The 14699-nt window shown below is 42.2% G+C and overlaps 7 protein-coding genes across 7 annotated transcripts; 5 read left to right on the forward strand and 2 right to left on the reverse strand.

The window, feature by feature from the left end:
- Positions 1-611: 611 nt before the first annotated feature.
- On the forward strand, positions 612-1314 carry EAF02_005787 (uncharacterized protein; the record flags this gene model as incomplete). The annotated part of the gene is made up of 5 exons (XM_038901835.1): positions 612-701; positions 749-825; positions 874-994; positions 1053-1140; positions 1205-1314. The coding sequence occupies 5 exons, from the start codon at positions 612-614 to the stop codon at positions 1312-1314; spliced, it is 486 nt and encodes a 161-aa protein (XP_038758052.1).
- A 1484-nt stretch (positions 1315-2798) lies between these two features.
- EAF02_005788 (uncharacterized protein) lies at positions 2799-3815 on the forward strand (the record flags this gene model as incomplete). The annotated part of the gene is made up of 3 exons (XM_038901836.1): positions 2799-3330; positions 3384-3725; positions 3784-3815. The coding sequence occupies 3 exons, from the start codon at positions 2799-2801 to the stop codon at positions 3813-3815; spliced, it is 906 nt and encodes a 301-aa protein (XP_038758053.1).
- A 1198-nt stretch (positions 3816-5013) lies between these two features.
- EAF02_005789 (uncharacterized protein) lies at positions 5014-5716 on the forward strand (the record flags this gene model as incomplete). Its single annotated transcript, XM_038901837.1, has 2 exons — positions 5014-5266; positions 5454-5716. The coding sequence occupies 2 exons, from the start codon at positions 5014-5016 to the stop codon at positions 5714-5716; spliced, it is 516 nt and encodes a 171-aa protein (XP_038758054.1).
- Positions 5717-8447: 2731 nt separating this feature from the next.
- EAF02_005790 (uncharacterized protein) lies at positions 8448-10040 on the reverse strand. The gene is made up of 4 exons (XM_038901838.1): positions 9873-10040; positions 9789-9825; positions 9133-9696; positions 8448-9071 (listed from the first exon to the last, which is right to left on the reverse strand). The coding sequence occupies exons 1-4, from the start codon at positions 9873-9875 to the stop codon at positions 8698-8700; spliced, it is 978 nt and encodes a 325-aa protein (XP_038758055.1). The 5' UTR covers positions 9876-10040; the 3' UTR covers positions 8448-8697.
- Positions 10041-10052: 12 nt separating this feature from the next.
- EAF02_005791 (uncharacterized protein) lies at positions 10053-11000 on the reverse strand. The gene is made up of 2 exons (XM_038901839.1): positions 10582-11000; positions 10053-10529 (listed from the first exon to the last, which is right to left on the reverse strand). Exons 1-2 carry the CDS (start codon positions 10934-10936, stop codon positions 10270-10272), a joined length of 615 nt encoding a protein of 204 aa, XP_038758056.1. The 5' UTR covers positions 10937-11000; the 3' UTR covers positions 10053-10269.
- Positions 11001-11305: 305 nt separating this feature from the next.
- EAF02_005792 (uncharacterized protein) lies at positions 11306-12452 on the forward strand (the record flags this gene model as incomplete). Its single annotated transcript, XM_038901840.1, has 3 exons — positions 11306-11441; positions 11508-12070; positions 12120-12452. 3 exons carry the CDS (start codon positions 11306-11308, stop codon positions 12450-12452), a joined length of 1032 nt encoding a protein of 343 aa, XP_038758057.1.
- A 739-nt stretch (positions 12453-13191) lies between these two features.
- On the forward strand, positions 13192-14120 carry EAF02_005793 (uncharacterized protein; the record flags this gene model as incomplete). The annotated part of the gene is made up of 3 exons (XM_038901841.1): positions 13192-13198; positions 13340-13582; positions 13798-14120. The coding sequence occupies 3 exons, from the start codon at positions 13192-13194 to the stop codon at positions 14118-14120; spliced, it is 573 nt and encodes a 190-aa protein (XP_038758058.1).
- Between the last annotated feature and the right edge of the window lie 579 nt (positions 14121-14699).

The following is a 14699-nucleotide window of genomic DNA, read 5'->3' on the forward strand; positions in this document are numbered from 1 at the left end:
CAACATATGATGGTGAAATTTTTCCAATCGTAGCGAGAGATTGATGGAATATATACGGCATGCGCTCAAGTATATAGAGAGACGTTGAATATAAGACTAGAAAAGACACCAGCCAAAGCCAAGATTCATAGATGAATATAGACTTGGCTTAAAGTGAATTAACACACCTATCTCATTGGAATCAGGATTCACTCCCATTTCACAAATTCTAACCAATCGTTACTCATGCAGAAAATTTGTTGCATGTCTTAAAGAACTCTGTTTTGACACAGACTATTCTCTCGTATCTGAAGTTCAAACTATGAGCAATTTAATGGAACCTTGGAAGAGATCAAAGTGCGGACATTATCAAGCATAACTGATGCAATCACGTGAAAGTCACGCTTTAATGCGAAAGGCCGAAAAATACATACTGCAAAGTAATAAATGCTATTTCTAAGCTACTTCTAAGCTAGGAGTAAAATAAAAACACCATCAAAAAGTTCTTGATCAATTAATCAATTCTGAAGCAAAGTTATGTTGTGGTAGAAGAAGTATTCTGTGTAGATCTTGCTGCCTTCAACTTCACGATTTCTTTCACTCTCCAACCATACCTACTATTGCATTGCAAAATGGCGTCAAAAAATAATGCCTCACATGCAGAAGTATGGGATGATTCCACACTCGTAGATTCGTGGAATGAAGCTCTACAAGAATATGAGGTAAAGAATTTGTATCGATTGTGTGAATTTTGCTAATGTCAAAATAGAAATATCATAGTATCCATGCTCGAGGAGAGAAAGTCGAGGATGTGTTGAACGCATTCGAGAACCAAAGTAATGGATTGCAAGTTTGTCTTCTCCCGACTGTTATCACATTGCTAACCTTTTGTAGAAAAGGGGAGATGAATGAAGATAATGGAGAAGGTGTTGAAGAACCGCTGGAAGAAAATGTTGTCATGCAAAGCGAGTTTGAGCAAATCGATGACCACACCCAAACAGCGAACGAACCAAAAGTAAGCATTGAAAACGGTCTATCATTATATAACTTGATTGATTCTTATGTATTATTAGGTTGGTGACAAATCCGCACCAGAAGCGACCAAATTTGATTCTTCGTCTTCAAAAGCTCCAATGCTACCACCACAGTTAATTGGTCAAGGTAAGACGTGCATGCGTTTTCATGATATACGTAAGATCGAGGCTGACGTGGAATTCTCATACAGTTCACGATGAAAATCTTAAGAATTTATTGATGTCTTGGTACTATGCTGGCTACTATACTGGATTGTATGAAGGCCAACAGCAAAAGCAAGAACCAAGTAAGGGTACATAATGAACACAAGGCATAGGATGGATTCTTTATGAGGGAACTATTATCACTACTGCGACTATCTGTGACACGGATAGTTTGAACCATCTGATCTTATTCAAGCCGGATCATTAAGATTGGCATTGGGATGAAGTCCGAGCTGTGCCATGTTGTGCCGTTGTGGCAGATATCATATCCATCAAAAGCATATGAGGGATGATCTTATGTTAGCTTGTACTTCATGGAAGAACCGATGTTACAGCAGGTACAGGAGACATGTATTATATGGTTTCATGATTGATAACGGGTACCTTACATCATTGCGTCTTGAACTAAGTTTCTTTACTCTTCTCACGATTGTATCCCTCAAGGAGTTCATGATTATGCTTATGATGAGATGTGGAACTGGGGGACTTCATTCGATAATGGACAACTCAAATTGACAACATCTGGGATAATAAACCGCTGCGTCCATTTTATATAGGATTCTGCGGAAGACATTGCTGAATGTGGGCATGTGATGAAACGGTCACTTTCATCTCACCCCCTGGAGTATCCAACCTCTAAAAACTTCAGTAACGAAATTTCCATCAATTCATAATCTTTTCCCGCGCTTCCATCAATTATCAGATAAAATTTCTCCTTCTTTTCATCTCCAAATCTAACGTTCGAGACATTGGCCCTTTCAAGGATCTCAACATTAAAGTTTACCTATATCCAGCCTCCCGTCGTCCCATCATGACAGCTGAGACGAATCTGGCACGCGCCACAGGAGGTGCCAAAACAGCAACTGTTAGGGCTGGACCGGGGTAAAATATTCTCATGGGGCAAGGATTGGAGTTCGATATAGGCTATACTATAGCCTGTGTATACAATCTTCAGTGACCTTTGGCGTTGGAATACAGGGATAAAAGATCTCTGATTATCTTGTGTTTGGGCTTGGCATGATGACAAGGGTTTTCATCACATCTTCATCCAAACCTCGTTTCTAAAACGTTGGATCTTTGGCTTACAACCTTGAATTAAGTCTTTTAGTAGTACATTTCTCTCTATCATGGCAGTTTAATTGGATTGGATCCGGACGAGTAGGTCTCCGAGTGGTACGATAAATCCTGGAGGCTTTTCTCCTCCGTTCATTGAGTCGTTTCGACCAAGGATATTCGAAGCAAGTGCTTTTCATTTTGTCTTCAAGTCCTGGTATTGCCATTCTTATGGTTGAATTTATACCAAGACCGTCCCCAAGACCTGATGCATTGTTTTTCGACATTCTATCATTCATAAACTTGTGAACACTTTCATTCACCTTCTCTACCTTCTCTATTAATTACTATCACGAGCAGGCCCTCGACAATTGGCTACTTTACTACTCTAGTCAACTCACAATCATTACACAAGCCAAGACAACTTTGATAGTTTAATTCTTCTCCGCAGCGCGGCTTACATATCATTCTTTCATCTTCATCTTATATCCATACGGCATTCAGTCCTTATATCCTAATATATTCATCATGAGATCCTCAGTTATCGCAGCATTGTGTGCAGCACAACTGGTATTGGCCAGCAATCTTCAACATGACTTGGCTGGGCGGGGAATAATTACACCGGAATTCGCTGAGAGATCATCAGAGCTCGTTGTCAATAAGAAGGAGATCACGATTGTACAGGCTAAGAGCGAGGACATCATTATTATCTGGACCAATGATGGCAATGGCGCTGCAACTAAAACAGTGACCGAGACGAAAACGGTTGCTCAAGTAGCTGGTGCGACAGTGGCAGCAGCAGCACAGGCAACCCATACCGTTGTAGTGGGAGGCCCCGCTGGAAAGGTATATACACCTGAGACGGTCAACGCTGCTATAGGGGATATGATCGTATTCAATTTCGAAATGGCAAATCACACTCTCACACAATCAGCTTTCACAACCCCGTGTGAAAAGCTGGCTACCGGTGGAATGGATAGTGGTTTCGTACCAAATGTTAATAATACCATCAGTCCACCCCCAGCCATGGCTATGCAAGTCATGGTTGATACTCCTCAATGTTAGTATACCACAGATATCATTCAACTACCAACAATACTAATACGGATACAGGGTTCTACTGTCGTCAAGCTGGCCACTGCGGATCAGGAATGGTTTTCAGTATCAACCCCACTGCCGACAAAACTCAAGCGCAGTTCAAAGCAATGGCTGTTGCACAAAATGGTACTGGAACCCAGAGTGCTATTCAAGGAGGATCCTCTGCTGGCGGAGCCAGTAGTGCAACATCTCCAAGTGCTGTTGCTTCAGCTGCCGGTGCAGTTTCTACCGCGACAGTTGCTTCTGGGACAGGGACAGTTGGTTCTGATGGAATATGCTCGTGTAGCTGTCTTTGTGGACAAGCTGCGTTCCCAAATGCTGCAGTGCAGGGAGTTGGAATGTTTGGTGGAGTTTCTGGTTAGTATTTTCTTGTATGATTATTTATATTCGTCGCTTGACTCTAACACCTATGCAGGTGCTATGTCCATGTCTTTGCTAGAGAAATAAATGGACAGATGAGGGATGAAATTATCGCCTCTTCTTCTTTTTCTTCTCGGTATAGGTTAACTATACGCATAATGTTAGAATGGGGAAAATATGAGTTTTCTGTTTATGATATGATGGAAATAGCAGTCGCCCATCAGAGGCTTGACGCTTCAGATAAGAATATGGGAAAACTTCATGTATATGACTGGATCGTATGTTGGATTGGAGTTTTTAGACGGGCGTGAGATGAAGGAAGGATGAATTGCGGGAGATGGCTTAATAATAGTTTTTTTTAAATGTTCGACTACAAATGAATGATTAACATATATTATATCAACAGCATTATCTACATATTCAATACATATAAGATGTTTATTGATAGAAAAGGGTTTATATCAAATTTCAAATTTCACGTGCCCATCTCCAGTCTCAAATCACCTCCCCACTCACTTATTAAACTCTAAGGTTAACTCAAATTTTAAAATCTGGATCCCTTTTTTACTTGAAGTTCATACGAGGTAATTCATTCTTCGATTTCTACCTATCTTATCATCTTCTTCTCAAGTACCTACATCACAATAGATATTCAAAACAGAGCATCCATCAATCCAAGATATAACATCCATCCAAAATCCATCAATCAAACATATCCCCCCCATTAGTTCCACCATCACAGCCTATAAAAGCCACCCAACCTCGGGTACCTGACACTAAAGCACCTAAAGCCCAACTCTAAAATTAGCGTTGCATGTCCCCCAAATCCCAATCCCTTCCCCGCCAAGCAGGGCCAAGCCCCACCAAACCCCATTCAGCAGATTCATATCAGAACAGGAGGAATGACTGGCGACCTTCATTTCTTTTACGAATGGGAGCTATGAAACATTTGACAACTTTGCTTTCTACATACATACATACATACATAGATATCTATCTACATACCTTTTTCAAGGAAATTCGATTCTTTAGACTTCGTTGCGTATTGTCGCTGTCCTCTCTTTTATTGATCAATCTACAGTATTCATCGTGAAGGTTACATACACATTCTTTTAGTTATTCAATTCTTTGATTTTAAATCTACTCTACTGTCGCAATTACCATTACATTCTCAAACATCAAACCAACCCAAGACTTACGAAAGATTCCAAAACCCAACCTCATCTCCATTCCATACCATACCATACCATACAAATCCAACCATACCCCAACGCCAACCGCAAAAATGCAAACCCCAACTCTCCTCGCCATCTCTCTCCTCTTCCTCTCCAACGCCCTCTCCGTAACCGCCACTCCTCCCGCATGTCTCCTCGCAGCTATCAACGTTCAATCCGATCCCTCCGATCTCAAGGCTCTGTGCGGAACATTGGAACATGCTGTGACGGGAAATATCACGGATAGATGTTCGGGGGATAAATACAAAGAGGCTGTGAGCTCTTACCAAGCTACTTGTTTTGAGGGTGCGGGGGTTAATATTAGTGAGTTTTTCTATTCGTTTTCGAATTCTGTTATGCAAGGAAGGGCACAGGACGGGCACAGGACGGGAGAGAACAGCGACCAGCAAGTTCCGTAGACCCAGCTTGGGATGTTCACCAAGAGCATGAGAGGAGAAGGAATATAATGAAAAGGGAAATAAGAAGTGCGTCACACTAACCAATCCAACAGCAATCACATCCTCCTCCGCCTCCGCCACAGGCACAAACACAGCATCTATCTCTGGCTCTGGCTCTGCCTCCGCAAGCGCAACCGCAACAGCAACCGGAAGCAGCGCAAAAGCTACCGGAACCGCTTCCGCAACTGGATCGAGCGCTAGCGCGACGGGAAGCACTACTGGTGCGAGCGCGGCTACGGCTACGGGTGCTGCAGGAGCTTTGGTTGTTCCGGGATTCTTGGGAGTTGTGGGATTAGTTGGTGCGGTTCTTTTCTAGGGGAGTAGAGAGGGTTGATTAGATTTGGGGAGTGAAGTACAGTCGATGGAGAGGGGAAATATAGCCAGGTGCTAGATTGGGATGGGAGAGGATGGTTTCGAGGGGGAGATGATGCGGTTTGAGAGGTGGGAGAAGATGAATTTGTGCATATTTTAGAGATACCAGGATTGTTTCTTTACAATTACAGTTATTAGTGTTGGTGGAGCGAAGGTTGAGATGGATAGTTCAATAAATCGAGGATGTTCAAGTGTGTTTTGTTTTGTTGTTTTGATTTATGAAGTTCCTTTCGGGGTATTATATGTCATATCATATTATACCTCAGCATTTTCATTACAACAAAGATCTAAAGAGTTGATATACTTTCTAAACTCTACACTCAAGAAGATTACTAGGTACTTCATTTCATTATCTTCCAAAGTTTTTTGTAAAGATCAAAGAGTTGATATACTTTCTAGACTCTCGGGCTACACTCCAGAAGACTGCTAGGTACTTCATTTTATTTCATTTCATCATCTCCCAATGTTTTTCCTAATATCAGAAGAATCCAATCTAAACTTGTACACTTCTCAAAGGATATTCTGGAAATGTTGTTTTTTTTTAAAAAAAATTTAGGATGTATGAATATCTGGATGTCTATTTTCTTTTTCTCATTGAGTTGATTAGTTTTTTTTTTGGTTATTTGTTAGTTATTTTATTTTGTTTCATTTCATTTCATTTCATCTCATTCCATCTCACCCTATCCTCTCTCATCCCTCTCATCTCATCTCAAAGAGCAAGTAAGGAATTAAGGAAGTAGTATACTTCCCATCCAACTCTTCATCTAACTCTCCATCTCACTCTCCATCTCACTCTCCATCCAACTCTAATAATAATTACTATCTAAGTATATATCGATACATATATATACATACAAACACATATACATCTAATCTCAATTCTCAAATTCCGAAAGTTATAAGCTTTATTCATTTCTTGAGTATTGAGTATTGAGTATTGAGTATTGAGTATTGAGTATTGAGTATTGAGTATTGAGTGTAGGATATCGGCATGGGTTTGAAATTTGCTGTGTGTGGGTTTTGTTTGATTGTTTGTTTGTGATATTGTATGTGTGTGGTGTATAGTATATGGTGTGTGGTGTGGTGTTTGATGTGTGGTGTGGTGTGTAGTATATGGTGTGTGGTGTGGTGTTTGATATGTGGTGTGGTGTGTAGTGTGTATGTGGATGTGGATATATATATGTGTGTAGTGTAGTGTGTATGGTGTATAGTGTTTAGGAGTGTTTATAGATGTGGATGTATATGTGTGTGTAGTATAATGTGTGTGTTTATAGGTGTTTGTAAGTGTATATAGATATGAATGTGTATGTGGTTTAGATGTTACGGTAATGGAATTTTGGAACTCTGGAACTCTAGATGTCTTGCTTGTGAGAGGGGGGTAGAGAGGGTTAGAGGGACGGGAGGGAATGACTTGCCTGTTTGCTGTGTGGGTCAGGAAGAGGAGGAGGGGGGGTTGCTTTCGTTATCTGTTAGAGTCCTCTGTTGTGTTGTGTTGTTTGTCTGCTTGGGCTGGGTGGGCTTGAATGGGATTGTTTCGTTTCGTACATATGTGTGTGTAGATGTGTATACAAAGTATGTATCTTCGAATCCCGCATCTAACCTACTCACTTACTCACTACCGGGGTCCAGATACTTAGATTCAGTTCTAAATCCAGTCTCCGACTCTCCGACTCTCTGCAAGATCAAGATGAAGGGTTGGAGAGTATGGATATAGATACTGATATAGATATATAGATATCACAATTACACATCCATCTAATTACCATTCATCAACCAATGATCCATAATTGATTCATCATTTATTCCTCGCTCATCCATATCTCAGATCTAGAGAAGTGTGAATATTACAATACAATGATTACATACCCCCTCCTTCCCTCTCAGCTCGTACCAAATCGTCAACGTTGAACAATGCTGACTTGTTATTAACATCTACCTGACATCCAATTAGCTTTACTCTTGCCGGTATCTGAGATTAAGGAATCTCATTTTCGGTACCTCTAGTTTATATCTTGGTTATCTTCTTCTGTTCGCATCCACAATTAAATCTGTATCTGTATTTGTATTTGTATTTGTGTTTGTATCTTCTTTCATCTACATCTGCATCTTCATCTCCGTCTATATTCTTCAGAGCTATGTTTGCAGGGTTGAAGTAATGTATAGAATATCAACTCTTTCTCTTAAAATTGATTTAGAGAGACGGAGGTACGAATTACTGGCAGGTATATTGATATGATTTATTGACTTGACAACATAATCAGACAAGCAAGTAAAACATGTCTAGCATAAGCATCAGGCACTATCAAGCATCTAGAAGTTTGAAGATTTCAATCAACAGCTCGCAAAACGACATAAATGACCTCATCGGAAGCAGTTATAACTACTAGGTAATCACCTGAAGTATTGTCATTTGATCACTGGAGCTCACGCCAAAATCAACCCCAGGAACTAATAACCAGTAACTCTAGCTAATTAGCTCTAAAAGCTCTGAGCTATTCTCTGGATATCTGGTAAATCTAATAGCTAATTTGAACGTCTAATCCTTTGCTGAGATTTGACTTTAGCATTGGCTGGACTTCAGTGATATGGAGAGCAGCTTGCATGCGTGATCATGATTAGCTTATAGATGTAAAGGCAGTGAACGAAGAGAGAAAGATTGGTGACTTGTGTTTCGGCATCAAAGAATTGTCATGGTATCGCAACTTGCATTATCTTCGCTTGAATTCGTACTTTTGATTTAGCTACTTAGTATGCAAGTGTGCCACATGTAGGTAGCCATTAGAACTTTTAATTATGGCTCAAGATTGAGCTATATTCCTACGCTCATGATGAGCATGAAACTCGACTCTATAGTCTTGGTGCAGTAGCTTTAGAAAAGCTCACCATTCTCTCTTCGCCACCTCTCCTTCTCTCTTGAATATCAACTCAACCACCTGTAGCCTCCCTATAAAAGCTCAAACTCCTGTTTGCCCCCGCTGTAACAAACGCCTCACTCTTCCCCTGCACTTTTGGCAACCATTTGACAGCCCAAAGCGCTTTATCCGTCTCACTATGCGTCGCCACACAATTTCTTCCCTCTACACTCCATACCTTGGCTTTGCCATCCCAAGCACCACTAACTAAATATTCGCCTGTGAAACTCCAGTCGATACTGAAAATCCAGGCTGTGTGACCTGTCATATTAGCGACTTGTTCGCCATGGGTAACGGAGTAGAGGGCAATGGTTGTGGAATCGCCAGCAGCAGCCAGATAAGTAGAGAGGGGAGAGAAGGAAATGGTGCGGATGGGTTGGATCAGTCCTAAATTTGTTAGTATGCTAGCTCTTGTCCCGTCCTAAATCAATTGATACGTGAAACTTACCAGGTAAACTATGTACCATTCTCCCCGTATCATTATTAAAAACGTAAACACCTCCATTCTCATGTCCACTGGCCGTAAATCTTCCATCTGCACTAATATCCACACATAGTCCAAAGCTCCCCTTCGTCTCATACTCTCTCATTTTCTTGCCTACACTTTTCTTTCCCGCATTCTCTTCAGCTCCTTGTAATAAATCCCATACCCCAATCTTCCCATCAATAGTCGTAGCTGCAAGGAAGTTTCCATCAGCACTTAATGCTAGCGCCCAGATTTCGCCGGGCTTGTTGCCATCGAGAATATGGCCATGATGAGACCATTCTTCTGATCCTTCTGCGTTTGGAGAAGAGCTCCAAATACTAACTGTACCGTCGAAGCCGGCGGATGCTGCGATAGTGCCAGATCGAGAGGTGCAGATGTGGTGACAGCCGAGTTTGTGGGCGGGGAGAGTTTGAGTTAGAGAAGGGGGCGTGGTGAGTGTGCTGTGGACTTTAAGAGAGGATGTACCGGAGGCGGAGAGTATAGAGCTGGTAGTTACGGCGAGGGAAAAGATGTCTGTTTTATGGGCTGGGGTGGGTTAGCATGAATGCTGGATTTAAGATATAGCTATTGGTGCAAGCGGGGGATGGTGAGGTAGAGGGGCAGTTTGGAGTATTTACCATCATCGATCGTATGCGTTGTAAGGTATTGTTTTGACTTTTGAATATTAGCACATGTACTTTCATATTCGATGGTTTACATACCATTGTCACCGGTTCATTTGAATATTTGGGTATATGGGTTTTGGAAGAAGAGGTGTTTTTGGTGGATGTTGTGAATAAAGCTGAAGCTCTGGAAGCTTTGGCGGGGTTGAAGAAAATATCATGACCTCACAGGTAATTTCAGCAAACGCATTTTACATAACACGAAGATAAGATTTCAAATATCGATGATGCAGTAGGATATTCTTATTTTGATGTACAGTTTAATAGATTGTACCAGTTCTGAGGATATATACCTCACGGTTCAGGATCTCTTCTCCATGTCCCAAACGCCATGGCTGATGCCATACATGATCATCTCCATTTCTGATTCTCACCAGTTCCTTCGTCTCGCATGCCTTCCAATTCCCTCCAATTCCCTCCTACCCCTCACAATCACCTAATCAATTCTTCTGGAGCCAATAATCTGCTTAGGATTCTTCTCCTCATATATCTTTCTCGCGGCATCCTTAGCTGCCTTCTTGTCTGCCCGCTTAGTTTCCAACTGCTCTAATTCTGCCTCTCTCTTGGTCTTTTCCTCTGCAGCTCTTGCTTTTCCTGCATCTATTCTTGCTTTCTGCTCAGCTATCTCATCTGCTCTGGCTTCTCTTGCAGCGGCATTTGCTTCGTGTGCATTGGTTTTGAATAAGGTCTTGATTTCTAAATCATTGTTAACCACCATCCTCTGATATATCATATAGAAGATCTTTACCAGCAACACAATATGGACATAATAAATGTGCTCTCTTAATGTGACCACAAGCAGAGCATCTATTCAAGTTTGTAACATCTTGTAGTCCTTTGCCTGCCATTTGCCTATGTCTCTTCTTCATATGTGAAGTCTTCTTCTTTGGTACGGCTTTCAATATTCCCTCCCATAATCCTTCGAGAAAGCCGGGAATATTAAGATGTATCGCAGATGGGATGGCGAGTACTGGGAGTAATGGATGTGACAATTGTCGCGAATATAAAGTTGTTGATCTCGTTGCGAAAGTCGCTGTTGCAGGTGCCAATCGTGGAAGAAATGACGAAAGTATCGACGACGTAGTAGCATGAGCTGCCGCCATTTTGATTGAGATATCGAAGGAGAATTAATAAAGCACGTATGGGTATTCAACCTCACTGTCGATACTAATTCATCAAAATCTTGAATCTTTCACTTCTCGGCTCGCATGGTTGATTCACTAGTTTCCACTCACAGATAAGCTAGCGCATTTTAAGATTAGCTTCGATTTGCCCAATTACTTTCCCCTGAAGTGCACACTATATTGCCAAAATAATCTGGAGACTGACCTCCTTCCCTAACTTTGTTCTTTATCAACGACTTTTGATTGCATATTACCTTCGAAGATAAATATCTTCATTTTTGTTTCCATTCAATTCAAAGATAACACCCTCGTTTATAAAGACTCAAGCTTTAATACACTCTTTCCAAGATGTCAACAATAACTGATAGACACGCTCCTCAACCTTCGGTATTCCCAAAGAGCCATGTTGGTTTCGATAGTATCACATCACAAATTGAGCGCAAGCTCTTGAAACGCGGTTTCCAGTTCAACGTTATTTGCGTCGGTGAGTTTACTTGGTACATTGTTGACAAGTGATTTGAGTGAGTTTTCTAATAGATTTATCTTGTAGGACAAACCGGTCTCGGAAAATCTACCCTCATCAACACCATTTTCGCCTCACATTTGATCGATTCCAAGGGAAGACTCACCCCAGATGAGCCAGTACGATCTACCACCGAAATTCAAACCGTTTCCCACATCATCGAGGAGAATGGCGTAAAGCTGCGACTCAATATTGTCGATACCCCAGGTTATGGAGATCAAGTCAACAATGATAGATGCTGGGATCCAATCGTCAAATACATTAAAGATCAACACTCTGCATACCTCCGAAAGGAACTTACTGCTCAAAGAGAGAGATATATTCAAGATACCCGTATTCACTGCTGCTTGTTCTTCATTCAACCTTCTGGCCATGCCTTGAAGCCAATTGACATCGTGGTTCTGAAGAAGCTTTCAGATGTTGTCAATGTCGTACCAGTTATCGCCAAGTCGGATTCTTTGACTTTGGAGGAACGTGCTGCATTCAAGGAGCGCATAAAGGAGGAATTCGCTTTCCACAACTTGAAGATGTTCCCATATGAGAATGATGAGTTTGATGAGGAAGAGAAAGCGTTGAACGCACAAATTAAGGTAAATTATATTGCATTGGTGTCTCAAGCAAGCATACTAACAATATCAGGACATCATTCCATTCGCCGTTGTTGGATCTGAGAAGGATATCATTGTTGGAGGCAAACCAGTTCGAGGACGTCAAAACAGATGGGGTGTTATCAATGTCGAAGACGAGAACCACTGCGAATTCGTCTACCTACGAAACTTCCTTACCCGAACCCATCTCCAAGACCTTATCGAAACTACATCTCAAATCCATTACGAAACATTCCGTGCTAAGCAATTGTTGGCCCTCAAGGAGAGTAGTGCTGCAGGACATGCTGGTAGCAGACCAATCAGTCCATCAGCTGATAGAGAATTGAGCAGAAACTCCCAAAGAATGACCATGAACGGCTATTAGGGAAATTCAAGGGATGTGAATGATGGCTAGTTGGTGGTGATGCTGGGATCTGGTGAGTTTGGATGATTGGTTGTGTTTATGATGGCGAGATGGTATTTGCCAAAAGCGACAATTTTTTGACAGGAGATTAGAGGAGAGTTTAATGGACTGCTTTTGTGGAGCCGGGCTTTTCTAAACTGAATATTGCTACATTTCTCCTTTGCTTAATTAGCCCTTTTCTTTAATATCCTAAGGGTTCATTTCAATAGTAAATAATAAGATCTTCTTTGATTCTTGGGGCTATTCATATCTTGTGATTCCGTCTATGGAAATTGAATGAGTGGTAACTTGATCTCACCAGTTGACTGTGCATTATTGATATCACATTGATGGACCAAACAAATGGATTGGAAAGGCCTTGCTTGATATTACTAGGTAGGTAGGTCCTGGCCATGAGGTTCCATCCAGCGGTCCGCATCAGAGTGTGATGTGGCTGGCTCTCCTGGCCTAAAATCTCCGGCCCCAAGCGCTAACGTCGATAAGGGGTTTCCCCAGCTTTATCGCACGACCAGCACGCACCAATGATTTAAGCGTCCCTAAAGCACTTCCACTTCCTAAATATCGTTTTTCTACACATATGTGTTTTCTCCAACCGCCACTCCTGCGACATAGTATCCTACGCAAAACCTCAATTGCAATTCGATTTCCGAGATCTTCTTCGCGGAATCTTAGCACGAGTATTGTTGCAAAAATCGTTAATATGTCTCGTATGTTATGTTCTCTTCTTATTTCCCCTCTCAGCAGCGAAAGGGAGAAGAAAAAAAAGGAGATCTTGATATTAGAAGAGGAATTGAAATTGAAATTAAACTCAAAATAAAATAAAACTAACACCACCTCCCCTCCCCTAGCCATCCCCCCCACCACCAACCCCATCATCATCAGCGGTCCCTCGGGGGTCGGAAAAGGCACGCTCTACTCGCGACTCCTGGCCAACCACCCCTCGCTCTTCACCACCTCCATCTCGCACACGACGCGGGCGCCGCGCCCCGGCGAACAGCGCGATGTGGATTATTACTACGTGTCGATGGAGGAGTTTGAGGCGATGATTGCGGCGGGGGATTTTGTCGAGCATGCGAAGTTTGGGGGAATAGGTATGGGACCAGTAGGAAGATGATTGAGCAGAAGAGAGGGGAGGGGAAGATTGTCGTGTTGGATATTGAGATGGAGGTTTGTGTTTGGGGTTTTTTTTTTGAGATTTGATTTTTGGGAGAGAGGGGAAGAGGGGGAGAGGGGTCACTTCTCTTCTCTCGCTTCTCCCTCCCCTACTGTTTTGGAGGAATTAACTTGCTAATAAGAGATACCACAGGGCGTAAACAAATCCATGCGCTCACCCCACCATTCCCAGCACGCTACGTATTCATTTCTCCTCCCTCCACCGCGGAGCTCTCACCCTACCAAGTTCTCGAGAAGAGATTGCGCGGAAGAGGCACGGAAAAGGAAGAATCGATTCAAAAGCGTTTGGAACAGGCAAAGTTGGAATTGGAGTATTCGAAGAAGGAGGGGTTGCATGATAAGATTATTGTGAATGATGACTTGGAGGTTGCGTATAAGGAGTTGGAGGATTATATTTTTGGCAAGGGGGGAAAGGCCGCGGATGAGAAGGAGGCGAGTGTTAGTGTTCAGGACTGAGGCGGAGTGGGTGAGAGGGGGAAATGTTGTGGGGTGCACAGGGTAGTATGGTTTGAGCGTGTGAAGAGAAGATTTGCATTGCGAGAAGTTTTCCTCGAATGTGCAGAGGCCATGAGGGGTCATACATAGAGATTGTGTGGTTCTTCACATGGGGTTGGGTGGACATAGAAAAGACTTATATACCTAGACAAAAGAATGCATACATTATCAACCACCAATTTCCTGAAATCCGAATTTCAAATGATGAAATCGTATGTTTCTCGGGTATGGAAAAGGGGCTATAAACTGAACGGGCGATTCTGCAGGCCGGATTTTTGAAGCGGTCATCTTCTGTGGGCCATATACTTGGGGGGACCGACTTTTGAGGCAGGTCATATGGAATAGGCCATTTCGCAGCATCCACAATCCCCAGAGGTCAACTACTTCGCACTCAACACCGCAAAAAGAACTCAGTCTCACGGCATCATTGAGAAACTTTATTAAAAGGCCTAACCATATCATATGGTTCTGACACCATACAACGAATTTAACGAATGACTCCCGCCACATTCATCCATCCATCTATCCATACGATCCACC

This window comes from Botrytis sinoallii, assembly GCF_014898435.1.
Source record: "Botrytis sinoallii strain Bc 23 chromosome Unknown BSIN_009, whole genome shotgun sequence".
Taxonomy (NCBI): domain Eukaryota; kingdom Fungi; phylum Ascomycota; class Leotiomycetes; order Helotiales; family Sclerotiniaceae; genus Botrytis; species Botrytis sinoallii.